General features: G+C 42.5%; 1 protein-coding gene across 5 annotated transcripts in view; it reads left to right on the forward strand.

Moving 5' to 3' along the window:
• LOC126995382 (alpha-1,3-mannosyl-glycoprotein 4-beta-N-acetylglucosaminyltransferase A-like) overlaps positions 1-18,390 on the forward strand; it is a 116,382-nt gene that overhangs the window by 81,019 nt on the left and 16,973 nt on the right. For all 5 annotated transcript variants that reach the window (XM_050854892.1, XM_050854893.1, XM_050854889.1 and 2 more), the window contains exons 4-8: positions 1,746-1,934; positions 15,511-15,644; positions 16,787-16,833; positions 17,108-17,221; positions 17,675-17,871. In XM_050854892.1, coding sequence (XP_050710849.1) covers positions 1,746-1,934; positions 15,511-15,644; positions 16,787-16,833; positions 17,108-17,221; positions 17,675-17,871 — 681 coding nt within the window. The remainder of the gene's footprint in view (positions 1-1,745; positions 1,935-15,510; positions 15,645-16,786; positions 16,834-17,107; positions 17,222-17,674; positions 17,872-18,390) is intronic.

The following is an 18,390-nucleotide window of genomic DNA, read 5'->3' on the forward strand; positions in this document are numbered from 1 at the left end:
GAAAACTCGATGAATGCGGTGCCCGCACGCTAACCACTCACCCACCACTCCCTCAATTGAATTACTCTCCCCAATTTTCTGCGAGCCATTATGATTCATTGCACCATAAAAAAAGGACGAGAAAAGAAGCATCGTCACTGTGCTGCATTATACGTTTTATTTTGTAGTTGTTTCAGAAGTTATTCGTCAGACTCTGTATTCAGTGTTTCCAATATACACTACCACTTGCTGTTCCTTAATCCAGAAGCTTTTTAGTCGCGTATACTTAGTGAATGATTTAGGAACAGGTTTTTACCCTCAGGTCAGTGCAACGTTTCGTGTATACATGAATGTGTAAATCTCTATTCATTATTTTTTCGACTCATTACCATTTACTGTTAATTTATCCAAAACCTTTTGTTCGTGTAAAAATTGCTGCTCATTTAGGGAGTGACTGTATCCCTCTGGTTAATATAAAGTTTCGTTTATTCAGCTCTGTATTCGTTATTCATTAATTCAGAACCTTTCATTTGTGTACTTTCATTCTCATTGAGAAACAGTCCGTTCCCCGCTGGTTAATCCGTCGCTTTGCATTCAGTGCCATGGAGTCGGCTGTGGTTGCACAACCTGAGTCTTGCCCCGCGCCTCCCTGCACAAGCAGCTTGCAGGTCGCTGTGTCCGGTAGAGCAGGGCCGGATCTGTGTTAAGAACGCCGCTCTCCATATTAACGAATGATTGAGCCGTTGTACAAGTCTTACAACAGAAAAAAAATACATGTCATGAAATGAACCGTTCCCTTACCTCAAGCTCAATGCTTATTTTTGTCGTTTAATAGCATTAACTTTTGCCATTGTTATTATGTCAAAGCAGAAATTATTTACTTATTTAAAGTTACTATTCTCTCCATAAAAAATAATCTTTCCTCAACCTCCTTTATCAATATAAAATTTGGTCCCTGAATTACTACAATTTACTGTTCATATTCGTACCATTGCTACTGTCGTTAAGTAGTAAGATTTGTTTTTACCATAATAATAATATTGATAGTTCTGACAGCATGCTCACATTATAAGTGTAGTCTTCACACCTTTAAGTTATCCATCAGTCGCTTGCTTTGAAAGATTTATTATTCGTGTTGGTAATTAAAATGTAGTGCGCCACCATCAAGTGGTAACTACGAATCCGCAGGCCTGGGTTCAAATCCTGGCCCTGGCAGTCGGCGCGCAGCCCACTCAGCTCTTCATCCTCCCTTTCGGGCTTGTCGATGAATGGATACCTGGGGAAACCTGGAGGAGGTATAGCTACTGAGGTAACCCGGATGTCACACCGGCCACAGGCTCAAGGGCCAATGTTAGGGAGGTGAGCAGCGAGGCCACGCGCAGCTGTAGCGTATGCCCCCAATCCTCATTTCCTGTTGTAAATTTCCTTTCTCCCTTCAATCTTTTATGCATTCATGACTTACTTCTTTATTTATATGCATGAAGGTACGTGTGTATGCATATGTATGAAAGAAATTACTTATGTATGTATGAATGTTTGTTGTGAAGTCCACCTGTTGGATATCTCCTCTATATCAGATCTTTTGCCGTATGTTAACTCGTTTGGATATATGTCACTCGTTGCAGGGCAACGGGTGACATATAATTCTTGTTTCAGAGCTTTAGTCACATGTTAACTTCTGCTTGTTTCGCTTGCAGGTGACACATGCTAACTGTTGTATCAGACCCCTTGCCGTATGTTAACTCGTGTGTTTGTTTTGCCGGCAGTTCTGCAAGGCAACGGGACTCATGACGGGCTTCAGCTGTCCCGAGAGGCGCGCTCACTGCTGGCCAACCTGAGCCACAGCGCCGCCCCGGACCTTCACCTCCCTTCCATCTATAGCTACTTGCCCCACCTGCTGCGCTACCCCGCCGCCACCAGTCCCGCCTTCAAGCTCTCCAGGGGCAGACATTCAGGTGTGTGTGTGTGTAGGTGGGTGGGTTTACCTAGTTGTATTTACCTAGCTGTGAAATATGGGAGCAGGCAACACTCATGGGGTCCGTCTCCAAATCTCTATCGATCAAGCTTGGCAGTGAATTCATGAATATTTTTGGCTTCAACCATTTCGTATTCGAGGTCGTTCCAGGTGGTATTGCATCAATGAGAAACGCTATGTTTCTTGATGCCTCTCAGGAACCTTGTCTTCCTCGATTTCTCTCCGTAACCTCTCTTTTTTTATTGTCTAATACAAACAGGTCATCCCTGTCGATCGTTTCCACTTCCTTCATCACCCTGTGCATTATAATCAGATCATTTTCTCTTCTCTTTTCCAAGGTAGGCGAACCAAATCTTTCGAGTCTTCTCATATGTCATGTCTCACTATTTTTGTCGATGCCCTCTGGATTCTTTCTATTTTCGTAATATTTTTCTTTGTGTGAAGACGACACCGCTGCTGCATATTCCAATCTTGGTTGAATCGCCCACACGATCAGTTTCATCATATCCTCATCCATGTAGTGAACGCCACCCTAATGTTGGTCAGGAGTTTGTATATTTCTCTTGTAACCTTTCTTATGTGTTTATGTGGGGAAAAGTTCTTTCGGAATGTTACACCTAAATCCTTTTCCTCTTGTGCTTTCTCAATTTGATCTCTCCTTATTTTATAATTCCAGCTGTATCTCCTGTTTCCTTTGCCCAACTCAAGAACCTCACATTTCTTAACGTTACTCGTAAATTTCATTTCTCACTCCTGGTTCCAACTATAAAATTTATTAAAGTCTTATTGCAGCCCTCTTCCTCCAGCACTCTTCTCATTAACTTTGTATAATCAGTGTGTGTGTGTGTGTGTGTGTGTGTGTGTGTGTGTGTGTGTGTGTGTGTGTAATAATAATAATAGTGGTAATAGTAATAATAGGTTTATTCATCAAGAAGCAGAATACAAAGACTCGTGAAATATTTCATGTTTCTGAAAAGATCTTGGCTTACAATTAATCAATTTCAGAGTTACCCTTTGCGTACTGAGATTTTGTTGAGACAGTTAAGAAGAAAAGAAATCAGTTACTTTAAAAAAAAAAAAAATTTGAAGAATAAAAAGTAAAAAGTAAAAAAGTGAAGATATTGAATAAAAAAAAAGTAAAATCTCAAAAAAAGTCTACCAATGTAAAAGAAAAAAAAAGAAAAAAAAAAAGAAAAAAAGGTCTACCAATGTGTGCACTGATTATGAGAGGGCGCTTTACAAATTTTCGTTCAGTTTTCGTACTACATAAGGAATTGTGGAGTTTCGGTACCGCTCTGTCCTGCACCTGACGGGTGGCATCCTGTTGATGTGTCTGCTCTGGCGACGAGTTGCTGTTCGCTGTAGAAGCAGATGTGAGTGCGCCGATTTCAACAGCTTCTTCCCAAACCCGAGGGTGAGCTGCTCTCTTCTGTCATCCAACCTGGGAAGTCCAAACCTTGCCAGCGTGCCGGTGTAGCTGCGATAGTAGTGGCCAAGGATGATGCGACACTCTCTTTTGTACGGATGCCAGAGCAGTTCGTTGTGCGGCAGTGAGGGCTGGATGCCATACTGGACATGCGTACTCCAGCACGGGTCGGATCCTCTGACAGTACAGGGAAATTAGCTGGTCCTCTGTTGCTCCGAAGGACCTTGCTCGGAACAGTATAAAAAGTCTTCTGGACGCCTGAGTGATTATGTGGTCCACGTGGTCTTGCCAATTTAGACGAGGTGATGACAAGCCCTACCACTTTAGCTGAACTGACCTGCGGTATTTCGTTGTCACTGAGATGAACAGTTGGGAACGCCACATCCCTCTTGAGGAAGCTGATATTGATGATCTCGCATTTGCTTGGGTTTTTTATTAGTTTGAGCGTCTGTGTCTGTGTGTGTGTACCTGGCAGATGTTTATGTTGCAGGTCATGTGAACGGTGAATGACAGCCAGCGAGGTGAAGTCTGTCCGTTGCATCATCATATAGTTGGGCATGCTGCTTTTAATGTATATAACGTATTCAAAAATTTTAATTGGGGTAAAATTAAATATTGCCGAAGAAAGTTGGACAGTCAATGTAGTTTTTAGTTTCGCTTTTAAAAGACAGCACGAATTATTAGAGTATGACTTTCCCTTAATATGAGTGATAATTGGAAGGGTGCGTGCAGATTGACGGTCTTACCTTCCTACACCGTGTCACGTCATATTGACTTTGTCTTCGACTGCAGAAATTATCACTATCGTTAATTCTTTTTATGAACCTCCAGTATTTGCGGTGTGTGTGTGTGTGTGTGTGTGTGTGTGTGTGTGTGTGTGTGTGTGTGTGTGTGTGTGTGTGTGTGTGTGTGTGTGTGTGTGTGTGTGTGTGTGTGTGTGTGTGTGTGTGTGTGTGTGTGTGTGTGTGTGTGTGTGTGTAATTCACCTCTTGGTCTGCTGCGGGTCTCTCGAGACAGCCAGCCGTTCCCCTACGGAAGAGCACAGAGCTCATAGTACCGATCTTTGGGTAGGGCTGAGACCACTCACACACAATGAAATGTGTGTGTGTGTGTGTGTGTGTGTGTGTGTGTGTGTGTGTGTGTGTGTGTGTGTGTACCACGGATCCAGTGCCGCACCTATAAACATAAACCTGGGTCGAAGGGCTTAAAGGTCTTTTTTCTCCCACTTCTAATTTCCTTTTTGTTGTTTATATAAATTGAGAAAGACTTCGGATTAGTTTTACAATTAGCTGCAATATTTTCTTACCTACTCTTTGCTTGACATACTATACCTGGCTACATGGTGTTTCCGTTTTTTGTTTCTGCTTCATGATCTTCAATTCTGTTATTTTCGGGCGAGCTTTACACTTTCTTTTGCCGGTGTAACAAATGATTGATGTCGCTGTTAAACCACAATGGACTTTTAAGTGTAATGTCGCTTCAAGTGGATAAATGTATTCTACTGAGTACCTAAGTATTTTGATTTGAAAGTTTAGTCACGCTTCTTCTACGCTGAAATCATCTAATAAATGCATTTCTGTCACTTTGCGTCTGATTTTTACGAAATTTGCTCTATTGAAATTAGGCACCATTATCTTGTTTTCAGTCACTTCTTTGAGCTCTAGTGTCGATCGGTAATGATTTGTGATCGCAAGAATCGAAATGTTCTCCTACCGCAACATTACCGGCTAGAATACCCCGGGTCACTAAACAAGATCTAGTGTATTATTTTGTCGAGTTGGTTCTGTAACCATTTGACTTCTAAAAAAATCAATCATTCTTTGTGATTCCACCTCTGAACCCGAAAGTGACAAGTATATATATATATATATATATATATATATATATATATATATATATATATATATATATATATATATATATATATATATATTTATATATATATATATATATATATATTTTTTTTTTTTTTACAACAAAGGAGGCAGCTCAAGGGCACACACAAAAAAAAACAATAATAAAAAAAAAGCCCGCTACTTGCTGCTCCCAAAAAAGAATTAAAAGAGGTGGCCGAAAGAAAGATCAATTTCGGAAGGAGAGGTGTCCTGATACCCTCCTCTTGAAAGAGTTCAAGTCGTAGGCAGGAGGAAATACAGATGAAGGAAGATTGTTCCAGAGTTTACCAGCGTGAGGGATGAAAGAGTGAAGATGCTGGTTAACTCTTGCATAAGGGGTTTGGACAGTGTAGGGATGAGCATGAGTAGAAAGTCGTGCAGCGGGGCCCCGGGAGGGGAGGCATGCAGTTAGCAAGTTCAGAAGAGCAGTCAGCGTGGAAATATCGATAGAAGATAGAAAGAGAGGCAACATCGCGGCGGAATTTAAGAGGTAGAAGACTATCAGTAGGAGGAGGAGAGCTGATGAGACGAAGAGCCTTAGACTCCACTCTGTCCAGAAGAGCTGTGTGAGTGGAGCCCCCCCACACGTGAGATGCATACTCCATACGAGGGCGGACAAGGCCCCTGTATATGGATAGCAACTGCGCGGGGGAGAAGAACTGGCGGAGACGATACAGAACGCCCAACCTCGAGGAAGCTGATTTAGCAAGAGAGGAGATATGAAGTTTCCAGTTGAGATTTTGAGTTAAGGATAGACCGAGGATGTTTAGTGTTGAAGAAGGTGACAGCTGAGTGTTGTCGAAGAATAGGGGATAGGTGTTTGGAAGATTGTGTCGAGTTGATAGGTGGAGAAATTGAGTTTTTGAGGCATTGAAGGACACAAGGTTCCTTCTGCCCCAATCGGAAATGATAGCAAGGTCTGAGGTTAAGGGGAGCGTCTGCCATGTTCTAAGATATTATCAGAGGATCACCATTTTCTCACAGGTGATGTGTACCTTGAGTAGGAACATCATGTACAGTTTTGGTGAAGATTTGTTGAAAAAAAAAATTATGAATTTTTTTTCAAAAATTTCAAAATTTTGAAACTGAAAAAAAGCATATTTAGAGTTTAGATAGCTCAAAAATAAAAACACCACTGGAACGGGCATACAAAATAAGTGTATTCCTGGAGATTACTTTTCCATTTTTTTTTTTTTTTTTTTTCTTCAAAGTTTAAACTTAGAAAATTTATATAAAAATTTTGATGATGTTTATCCAGATTCTGATCACTAGCATTTATAGCTAATTTTTTTCTCTTTCCAACGCTATCTTTATGTTTGTGCTAGGTCCATAAATAACTTAGAAATATCAAATAAATGCGCGTGTGACCCTGTTTTGAGAAAACGAAGGAAAACTAAATTTATCGATCGCCCATCGATTCTGCTCTCCGATGACAATGTATTGGTAATGAATGTCAATGTAACTCTAACCCTGTGTAAAAAAATATCCTCTATTGCAAAAATTACGGACATAAAAGCACTGATTCATGTATGCATATTTTGGCGCGTAAAGCGCTCTGTATGGCAACACTACCAGATATTTAAAGGGCCGCCAGACCGCGCGAGGATTTAAATTTTAAAAAACTAACCTCGCCACGTGACACCCCATTGTATCCCTGGTATGATGAGCCCATAAAGTGAATTTCGAGGAATTAAAAATATTCATCAAAAATACCCCCCCAGACGCTCCCCTTAAGCGTTCTGCAGCCTCCAGTCTGGAGTCGTGTACTTCCTGATGTGTTGGTCTTCTATTGAAAGAAGTTGAATAATGCAGAGTGGAGTCGTCGGCGTATGAATGGACAGGACAGTTTGTTATGGAAAGAAGATCATTGATGAATAACAGGAAGAGAGTGGGTGATAGGACAGAGCCCTGTGGAACGCCACTGTTGATAGATTTAGGGGAAGCGCAGTGACCGTCTACCACCGCAGAGATAGAACGGCCGGAAAGGAAACTGGAGATAAAGGAACAGAGAGGGGGATAGAATCCGAAAGAGGGCAGCTTAGAAAGCAAAGACTGGTGCCAGACTCTATCGAAGGCTTTCGATATGTCTAGCGCAACAGAGAGAGGATGACCAAGAGTCAGTTAAGAGAGCAAGAAGATCGCCAGTAGAACGCCCCTTGCGGAATCCATACTGGCATATATATATATATATATATATATATATATATATATATATATATATATATATATATATATATATATATATATATATATATATATATATATATATATGAGAGAGGTTATAATTAAAGTCTCCTAAAATCAGTGACTCGCTGTTTTTAAGTGATTCTCGCATAACACTATACTTTTCAATATCATTCCGGAAGCCTGTAGGTGACGAATATATTTATTTCATTTTTTCCCACTACATTTACTCTCACAGATGTTCCACATTAATGTCTCTTGGTGTTCTGTCAGTAGGTTGCAAATAACTTTTGACCTCTACGGTTGATGCGAACTTTGTTGAAGAGTCTATAGCTTTCTATATTGTATTCTGAAAGTTAAATCAGCATTTGAGGTGTCAGTGAATGTCTCAGTTATAGCAATTACGTCAGTTTTTTTCTGCTGAAACAAGGTATCTCAGTTCTACCATCTTATTTCCTAGGCTACGGACATTGAAACTGAAAGCTTCTATCTTATCTTGAACTTCAGTTTCGAAGTTAGTGTTACTCGTGGTTTTACAATAAGGCGTCAGGACAGGATGGAGAGACGAAGTCCAGAACAGTTTTTGATCGAAAATCTCGCATTGCTTCGTTTAACAGCTTTCCATATCTAGCTACTCCAGCAGAGGACATATGCAGAACTTCCATTTGAAACAGACTACCTTGGTTGTAGAAATGATCGCAGAAGTCAAGCATTCCCACGTCGAGTTCCCTGCAAAGTGTCTAGAAGCGATTATTTAGGCTAAAGGCCTATTATAGAATTTGTTGCCAACTGAGGTCCTTGGAAGTATTTCAGAAATAACAATATATAGTGATTTAGTCTTGTGCTGGCTGAGTCTACGGCAATTATCCAGCAGTTCCTTGGAGAAGCCTCGACAGAGACCTCGCCGAGGGCAGCTGTGATGTCGTCGATTATATCTTCTGGGTTTCAATAACTGCGCCGTCGTCAGGGGACTCCCCCATAGACTTCAATCACCTGGTGGCGAATCATGGAGTCCCAAACAGGAAAGTGTTGTGCTGCTTCTCCTGCTCTTCCAATATAGCAAATCTGTTCAAACAATTAGTTGGGTAATTGGCACATCGAGCAGGTCTGGCACCTCCTTTCATTGTAGTGAAACCCGTTTCTGAAGTACTTCTGCCACATCCCTCAGATCCCTGTGACGAGTCATCTTCAGTTGTTGGGGAGGACTGGAGTGCGGGTGTAGCGGATGAGGGTGCAGAGGTGGTAGACGATATGCCAATGTTCACTTGGTTGATTTCATGCAAGGTATCAACAGTGCGGTTTTAGCTTGATGATCTTCTCTTGGCCAGCTGACAGCTTCACGTCTTTCTCCTTGAGTCTTGTTTCCCTGTGCTGTTTCATCAGCCACATCCTGCAGACGGCCGAATGATCTTTAAAGAAGAGGGATTTTTTTTAACACGATGAACACTTGTTCAAAGCTATTGTGATTGTATCTAGGGAAAAAAAAAATTCATGGCGGGGTCAGGTGATGAGATGGCGCAATGGAGTCATTGTGGCAGGTGTGTGGAGTCGGAGAATGAGTGTGATTGAGCAATGCACCTGAGGTCAAGTCAGCTGATGGAGCAGTGCTGCGTATTTAAGCAAAGATGAGGTGCTGGCAAGAGGAGGCACGCTCCCCCTTGTCTTCTACCAAAATATGGCGGCTGAAGGGGCTCTCACACATTCCCGGTCCCGGTCGCGACCGTCCCCGATGACTCCCGATAAGCCGGTCGCCGGTCGACCGGCTGTAAGATCGGGGGTTGTCGGCGGCAGACCGCCGGTCGACCGCCGGTCGACCCTGAGGACCGTAGACGCAGCCGACCACCGCCGGTCAACTTTAAAATTTTCAAAGATATCGGCGATGCGCCCGGTCGACCGGCGGTGGAAAATGTCGGTCGACGGTCAACCGGCGGTCGACCGGCGGTCAGCCGCCGACACCCACGGCAGCCCGGCGGCAGACCGGCGGTCGACCGGCGGTGCGAGTGAACACCTGTGTCTGACCTGGGGATTAGCGAGGGAGGAAGGAGGAAAACGAAGAGGAACAGGTAGGAGCGAGGGATGAAGAGAGAGGGAGATGCGATAAAGGAGGAAGAGGAATGGGTGAAAAAAAATATATATATACCCTATAGATATATATATATAGATATATAGATACATATAGATAGATAGATAGATAGATAGATAGATAGAGAGAGAGAGAGAGAGAAAGAGAGAGAGAGAGAGAGAGAGAGAGAGAGAGAGAGAGAGAGAGAGAGAGAGAAGGGAAGGAATGGAAGGAGGAACAGGTGGGAGGGAGGAGAGAGAGGGAGGGATGGAGGAGGAGGAAGGAAGGAGAGAGGGTGGAAAGAGATGAAAAGAAAGGAGGAAAAGGAATGGGTGAAAGAGAGAGTTTTATGCACATGAATGAATTTAGGTATGAAGCTATTTATGAGGTAATTATAAATATGAAAATGCAAAGAAAGTGTTTTCTCGTCGATGTGCAGCAGGTCTGCCGCCGGTAGACCGGCGGTCTGCTGCGCCCCAGCCGGCGGTCTACCGCCGACTGACCTGCTGCAGTCGCCGGTCGGAGAAATCGAAAATCGTATATGGTCGCCGGTCTACCGCCGGTAAACCGCCGGCTTACCGGCGGTAAGCCGCCGGTCCGGGGATTATTGCCTATTTTGTCGGCGGTCAGGCCCCGATCGGCTTATCGGGAGTCATCGGGGACGGTCGCGACCGGGACCGGGAATGTGTGACTTTATTTATTTGACAGTACAGCCCGCGCGGATCATGGCATCTCCATCCATCCTAGCTCCATGGTAGCAACAGTAACTCCCCTTATCATATAACTTCAACCCTGACTTACGAAGTTGGTCAGCTGTAGCTGCTGGGCTTCAACTTCTTGACCTGAGTGAAGCATGTGCAGGTGATGCGGCAGGGTGTGGGTGACCCAGCTCGTCAGTCAGTCACACTCACTCAAGCTTTGACAGTCAACACGTCAGACAGATATCTAGAATAAGCGATACACTCAGCAGTTCCAATCACGGAAGTCGAGGCAAAGGATCACCTTTGTAGTATGTAGTGATATTTCTCCCTAACATGACATAGTCATGTCTTGGTAAATGTGGTACGATATTTGGTACAACATTACGGTACAATATTTAATAGTATTAGTATGGTACGAAAGCGATACATAGAGACAGTACGAAGTTACGGTACTGATTATTTCTTTGGCACGAAGTTATATCGTATTGCATGATCTGCTGTCCACAGCACAGAACCACACGGGCGGTTGATTACACATGAAAACACACCGAAGGCTATGATATGAAGAGTTGCAGAGATATATATATATATATATATATATATATATATATATGTATGTGTGTGTGTGTGTGTGTGTGTGTGTGTGTGTGTGTGTGTGTGTGTGTGTGTGCACGAGAGAGAGAGAGAGATCCTGCATTTTCGGAGATGTGTTCAAATTACTCCTAACGAATGTACTCATTAGTGGCTGAGCCAAACCCAGCTTCCTTCCTTTACTAATTAATTGCATTGCGCCACCTCTAGACTCCCTGACAGGATCAATATCTGACCATGGCCACAGACCCAAACTGTCCAGCCGCGCCGCTGCTCCTCGTGAGTGTCGTCCATCACTCTATTATCGTATGATTGCCAGTTTGTACGCACCCGGCCAGCACGCATAGTACAAAAACTTGAGCTGAGGTATTATAAGCAAAATAATGTCAAAATAAAGTATTATGGTGAACTATTATTTTCACAAAGTAAATTTTTATACTTCTTCATTTTCCGTCTTCCCATCTTATGTAAGAATTGGAATGGTGCGTTTGCATATTAGCGAATATACCCTAATGACGGGAGGGCCAGTTGTTGATCATAGCCAGGACTTATATGGCCGTTGTTCACGGGCATTGTATTTTTTCTACACCGGCATTTGAAGTTAGAACTGAAATATGCAAAAGCCAAGGGAATAGTTAAGAACGGGGTTCAGAGGCGGGTCCAAGATTCCTTTGAAGGAGGATGAAAGTTAGTCAGGGGACTTACTCTCTGGCCATGTTTGAAGCTGGAAATGCTGGAATGTTTCTTTGGCATCAGGCAGAAGCTGGAAAGTCATAGTTTTTCACACTGGAGGGACCTCCAGCCCTTACCACTTTACCAACATCCACAGAATGAGCATTAGGCAGGCATGTTTATTTAATCAGCATTTTTATCAAGTATGAATTACTCTTTAAAAATTACAACAACCCACAGCCTCGTTGTTGAAGGATTGATTTTCTTCTTAGTTTGGAGTAAGTCCGTTAATAACAAACAAACAAAAAAAAAAAAAAAACATCTGACCCGCTAAAAAATATCCTCCTTTACTACTTTATTAGCCATTACTGGTGTAATTGGGGATTTTTTTCTATTTTGTAATATTTTGTGTTTGTGATTAGTCGTGAAGGTGCGCTGTCGGGTGAATAGTGTGAGGTGACAAGTCGTCATTGTTATTGGTTCGTCCTGTGTCAAGGTTGAAAGGTAGAAAGGCAGCTGATATTTGTAATATCAGTGCCGAGCTGTTCAAAGCTGGAGGTGAGGCCCCGTGGCTGTTGGTCCCTATCTGGATAGGGTAAAGGGACCTCCAGGACTGCAACAACTACCGTGATATTACCCTGCTCGGTTTCCCAGTCAAGAAACGTGCCCATCTATTGCTCATGCGGATTCGCAACTAGCTGCTGAAGCTGCATATATCTGAGTGTTGTGCAGCTGACTTGCCAGATGGGCGAGCCTCCCATAACTCACTCTGCGAGTGGGGTACCTCTTTGGCCGACTGGTTAAGGAGTGGCTCTCCCGTCTCGCTGGTCGCGGGTTCGATCCCCGGGGCCGGCAAAACCTTTCCTCGTCTGGATTAATTTATCGTGTGTTTCGTTACACGCTGTGGTCGTGTGGGAGTGTAGTAAAAGAGTATATTCTGGCGTTTCACTGGTATTTCCACACGACTACTGCGTGTAACGAAACACACGATAAATTAATCCAGACAAGGAAAGGTTTTCCCGGCGCCGGGGATCGAACCCGCGACCAGCAAGACGGGAGAGCCACTCCTTAACCAGTCGGCCAAAGAGGTACCCCCACTCACAGAGTGAGATATGGGAGGCTCGCCCATCAGGCAAGTCGCTGCACTACATGAACAGTCCGAGTCCACGCCTGGAAAGTCGACAACTGACCTTATCCTAGCACTTCGTGTTCTGGTGGAGCGCCGACGTGAGTTTCGACATGGGATGCTTGCAGGTTATGTCGATCTCAAGAAGGTGTTTGATTCAATGCATCGCGAGGGACTCCGGGATCTCCTTCGACTCCGCGGGATTCCTCCAAGCGGGGCCGGATTAGGCTTAATAGAGGCGTGAGGCACGATCAGCTTGGGGGCCCCCATCCCTAAATGTGTATGTAATTAACAGAACAAAAATTAAATAAATTGCTTGTCACTATAGTTTATTAAAAAAATCGAAGTGCACCACTATTGGTAACTTAAAGAAACACTTTTCCAGTTTTCTTTCTAAAAAATCTTCAATGATATCATCAAAACTCAGGAAAATATCACATTCGATGTTCATAAGCCGAAAATTGTAGTCATGACTGGGACATTGCTAAACGAAGCTCATCTTTTATACGCTTTAGCTTCAAGCAAGTTCATTCTCCACTTAATTAGGCACCATTAATGAGAGAAAGATTTTCAGCATGATCTCGATATTCGGAAATGTTGATGACAGTCCTTGATCTCTGATCATATATTTATTTATATACAAATATTTACAAAATTCATACCCCCAAATTTATGCCCAAAAATCTTTACAAACTTATAACCAGTGAATAAGAACCTGAAAGCTTAATTTATTCCAGTAAACCATGTCAACTTTAGGTGTTGCCTTCCGTATGGCTAACTAACTGACCATTCAATGGCACTGATAGGTAACTATATGAGACTTGTGCCTCATGGTTAATCCGGCCCTGTCTGGCAAGGACCGTTGGTCTATTGACGCCTGTACTCTGGGACTGATCGAGAGTGCTGTGAAGTGTGTATTTTGGGGGGGTCGTCTCCAGCTTCTCCTAGCCCCACCACCTTTCAACGAATGTATGGACTACTAGGTATTAGGTAGAGTTTTGGAGCATCTGTTGGCAGTATCGTTTCAGGGTCACCGACTTAGTTTTTGCCGATGATTCAGTAATCCTTGAGGAGTCACTGGAGGTTCTGATTCTCTCGAGGTACAGCAGGTGTTTGCCTGTTTGGAGGCCTACTAGATGAAACAACACAATATCTTCATTCGTGTGGCGAAGACATTGATATCTTGGAAAATTTCACGTACCTTGGTAGTGTAGTTCAGAACAACGTGGGTCTCGCCAGGAAGTCTTAAGGGGCTCTCACACATTCCCGGTCCCGGTCGCGACCGTCCCCGATGACTCCCGATAAGCCGATCGGGGCCTGACCGCCGACAAAATAGGCAATAATCCCCGGACCGGCGGCTTAACGCCGGTAAGCCGACGGTTTACCGGCGGTAGACCGGCGACCATATACGATTTTCGATTTCTCCGACCGGCGACTGCAGCAGGTCAGTCGGCGGTAGACCGCCGGCCTACCGGCGGCAAACCTGCGGCACATCGACGAGCAAACACTTTCTTTGCATTTTCATATATTTATAGTTACCTCATAAACAGCTTCATACCTAAATTCATTCGTGTGCATAAAACTCTCTCTCTCTCTCTCTCTCTAAATCTAAATCTATATCTATTTTTCTATCTATCTATCTATCTATCTATCTATCTGTCTATATATATATATATATCTATATATATATATATATATATATATATATATATATATATATATTATATATATATATATATATATTTTTTTTCTTTTTTCTCTCTCTCTCTCTCTTTCACCCATTCCTCTTCCTCCTTTATCTCATCTCCCTCTCTCTCTCTTCGTCCCTCGCTTCTACTTGTTCCTCCTCGTTTTCCTCCTTCCTCCCTCGCTAATCCCCAGGTCAGACACAGGTGTTCACTCGCGGTCTACCGCCGGTCTGCCGTGGGTGTCGGCGGCTGACCACCGGTCGACCGGCGACATTTTTCGACACCGCCGGTCGACCGGGCGCATCGCCGATATCTTTGAAAATTTTAAAGTTGACCGGCGGTGGTCGGCTGCGTCTATGGTACTCAGGGTCGACTGGCGGTAGACCGGCGGTCTGCCGCCGACAATCCCCGATCTTACAGCCGGTCCACCGGCGACCGGCTTATCGGGAGTCATCGGGGACGGTCGCGACCGGGACCGGGAATGTGTGAGAGCCCCCTTAAGGTGGACTGGCCTGGCCCACGATGTTATGGACTCGTTCAGTATGAGTATATGGCGTTGTCGGTACCTGTGTAGAAGGACAAAGGTCCGGATTTTCAAGTCGCTTGTGCTCCCTTTCTACTTCCATGGCAGTAACACATGGACACTAAATATTGACTTGAAGGGGCAGATTGATGCCTTTGGTAATAGATGTCCACGCAGAATCATGGGATATTGTTGGAATGACTTTGCTTCAAACCGGCGACTACTCCATAAGACTGATTTGAGGCCTTTTTCATTACCTGTATCCTGTTACCTGCATAGTTCTTGAATGCCAACTCCGTTTATACGGGGAGGTGGCACGCTACCCAGAAACCGACCTTACTCACCGAATTGATTCTGTAAGAGACAATATCCCAAGTGGAGGGATGCCCTCAGAGTTTGTGGCTTGAGCAAGTCGATATATCCTGCCAGGAAGTACTTAGAATGGGATGGGGGCCTGGATGGAGACTTGCCGGAAGGAATCCCGGGTTTGGCGGCGTAGGGTGGGCAAGGCGACGCGCTTCCCGTTATTTGCTCCTATTGATTGATTGATTGATTGAACCCTTTTTTCGCAACTGTTGTGGATCAGAATATTGTAGGCATTTCTTTACACCCTTTGTTTAGCCCTTGGTCTGTCTCTTAACGTGGAAAGAGAAAATCAGATAGTAATGTGATGTGCCCCTTCTTGCAGCCACCCTAGTGTTGGGGGTGCCCACTGTGCGGCGTCAAGTGCAGAGCTACCTCATGACCACACTTGCCAACCTCATCAACTCCATGTCGCCCCTCGAGATGAAGGAGTGTATCATCGTCGTCTTTGTGGCTGAGGTGAGGTCACGGACAAGTGTTAGAGGCAGCCAAAAAGTTGACTGATAGATTTTTAGCGAAGTACACAATTACTAAAGAAAGCACATTTAAGTTGGGCATATAATTATGTATTAACACATGCTATTAAATTATCTTTTTCTTTGCTCCCTCTGTACTGTCTCTAGATTTCTTTGAGCAGATAAAAGCAAATATCTTAAAGTGTGTTTTTTTATTCAAATTTGGTATAAAAGGCTTAAATAATTCACTTGTTATAATGGTTTTCATATGGATAACAATATGAGAATATATGTGCGAGTTAATTATGGTAGAGTTGACTATTCTTAGATTGAAAAAGGAAAACTTGGAGGAATAGAGAGGAAGAAGGTTAGAAACTGAGATAATTGAGAAGCTTGGCATATGCAGAATGGTCAAACCTCCTAAAATCTTATGACACTTCTGCTGTATAAAAGATAAAGGTAAAGTTGGGTGCATATCCTGTAGCAGCACATGACTGCTGTACTCATCTCTGTTGCATTGGCTCTTTGAATCTGTGGTGGAAAGAACCCATTACCCTGGGACACGGACCAGTGTGAAGTACGGGATTGCCACAGTTTACCTTTCCCAGGTTTCCCCAGGTACCCATTTATCGACCAGCCCAAAAGGGAAGATGAACAGCTGGGTGAGCTGCATGCGAACTGTCTGGACCGGAACTCGAACCAGGGCCCGCAGATTCATTGCTAGGCATGCTAACCATTGCTCCATGGAGGCCCTCAGTTATCAGCAATGATGGAGCAACTGGTCATGGCAGCAGTCAAATCTGTGTTCCAGAGCAGGGGTTGCAAAGAATTTCTGGGTACAATCAGGCCAACTTTGGAATCTGACTCTGGTGGAACCAGATATCAGATCCCTTTCTTAGGATCTAGAATGCCATTTGAAACCACAAAGTCATCAAGATCAATTGATAATGAATATTACCTACATGGTGAACTTATTCATTGGGATATAAAGTAAGGGCACGAAATTATTGTTAAAAGATTGAAAGGGAAGCAAATTTTTGACAGAATTTAAGAGGTAGAAGGCAATCAGTAAGTCTAGTGTTTGAGCTATTTTGTAACCTGCATTTTCTCTTTCTTTCATTAATAAATTGGACTTTCTTCCAACAGTGGGACATAGATTATGTACATCAGGTTGCCTCACAAATTGAAAGGAAGTAAGTGAATTTTGTTATTTTTAAGTAACCACTCAAATAAAATAAAAAAAAATCCAAAGATCAAATTTGTTTGACAATTTTTTTTTTTTTTATTTTTTTTTTTTTTTTTTTTTTTTTTCAATGCATTGTTAATAATAGGTACGTTTTGAAAATTTTGCCCTCTAAATTTTCCCTTTCCCTCAATAGTTGGAGAGAGGGGAAGCCACAAGATTAGATCTTTAGGTCTGTGTTCACTGGTCACTGTTCCATGCCAGCTCATGAATACCACTTACAGGTTTCCGGAGCACCTGGAAAGTGGCCTCCTAGAGGTCATCTCTCCCCCAGAAACCTTCTACCCTGATATGAACAATTTAAGGCAGACTCTTGGTGACCCCATTGAGCGAGTCAGGTGGGTAACTCTCTAGTGTGGGGGTACAGTACAACCTGTACCCAGGGGAAGACTTGTAGCATAAGCAGTGGACTGAACTAAGCCTTCAGACACTGGCTTCATGATTTTTAACATAACTAATTTAACTAAAAAGTAGTCATAGCATAACGTTGTTTGATTGAAGCACTACAAATCATATAGAAATTGTTTATTTTAAGTTGATTTTTTTTAATATGTAGCTAACACTAAAATCCTTGTTGCTTAGCCAGCAAACAGTATTAAGATATGATGTACTGTTAACATTTTTCATTAATTCTCCTCTTTTTTTTCTGGCTTACTTGGAGTTATTTACCTTGAGGATGGTTAGAGTGACTATAATGCATTCACTTTGGAACAACCACACAAACTGTATTCATCCTTTGGGGGCCATGATAGATATGTCAGCCTTATCAAAATGAAGAACTCCTTCTGCAGATGGAGAACCAAGCAGAATCTGGACTTTGCCTTCCTCATGATGTATGCACAGCCCAAAGGAACCTTTTATGTGCAGCTAGAGGATGATATACAGACAAAAAAAGGGTATATTGCCACTATGAAGAGATTTGCTCTGCAGAAGACTGCAGAGAAGAAGAATTGGTTTGTATTGGACTTCTGTCAGCTGGGTTTTATAGGTAAGTTACAATGATTCTGCTATTTTTAAATTGATTTGAAAGTTGAATATGTATATAAATGATTGCAACAGCTCCTGAGGATCAGTCAACAATTTTGCTTTTAGCTGGAGGTACAAGATTGAAGGCTGCTACCTTCCATACTTTTTTTTTTTTTTTTTTTTTATATATATATATATATATATATATATATATATATATATATATATATATATATATATATATATATATATATATATATATATATATATATATATATATATATATATATCTATATCTATATATATATATATATATATATATATATATATATATATATATATATATATATATATATATATATATATATATATATATATACAAGTTAAGAATCCCTTATTCAAAATCCCTGGAACCAAATGTGGTGCAGATTTCAATTTTTTTTTATTTTGGGACATGCAGTCCCTTTTGACATTTTCAACAATATCTTTACACCACACAGCACACAACACGCGGTAATCACAATGAGTAATGAGCGAAGGT

This window comes from Eriocheir sinensis, chromosome 1 (assembly GCF_024679095.1).
Source record: "Eriocheir sinensis breed Jianghai 21 chromosome 1, ASM2467909v1, whole genome shotgun sequence".
In the NCBI taxonomy this organism is placed as follows: domain Eukaryota; kingdom Metazoa; phylum Arthropoda; class Malacostraca; order Decapoda; family Varunidae; genus Eriocheir; species Eriocheir sinensis.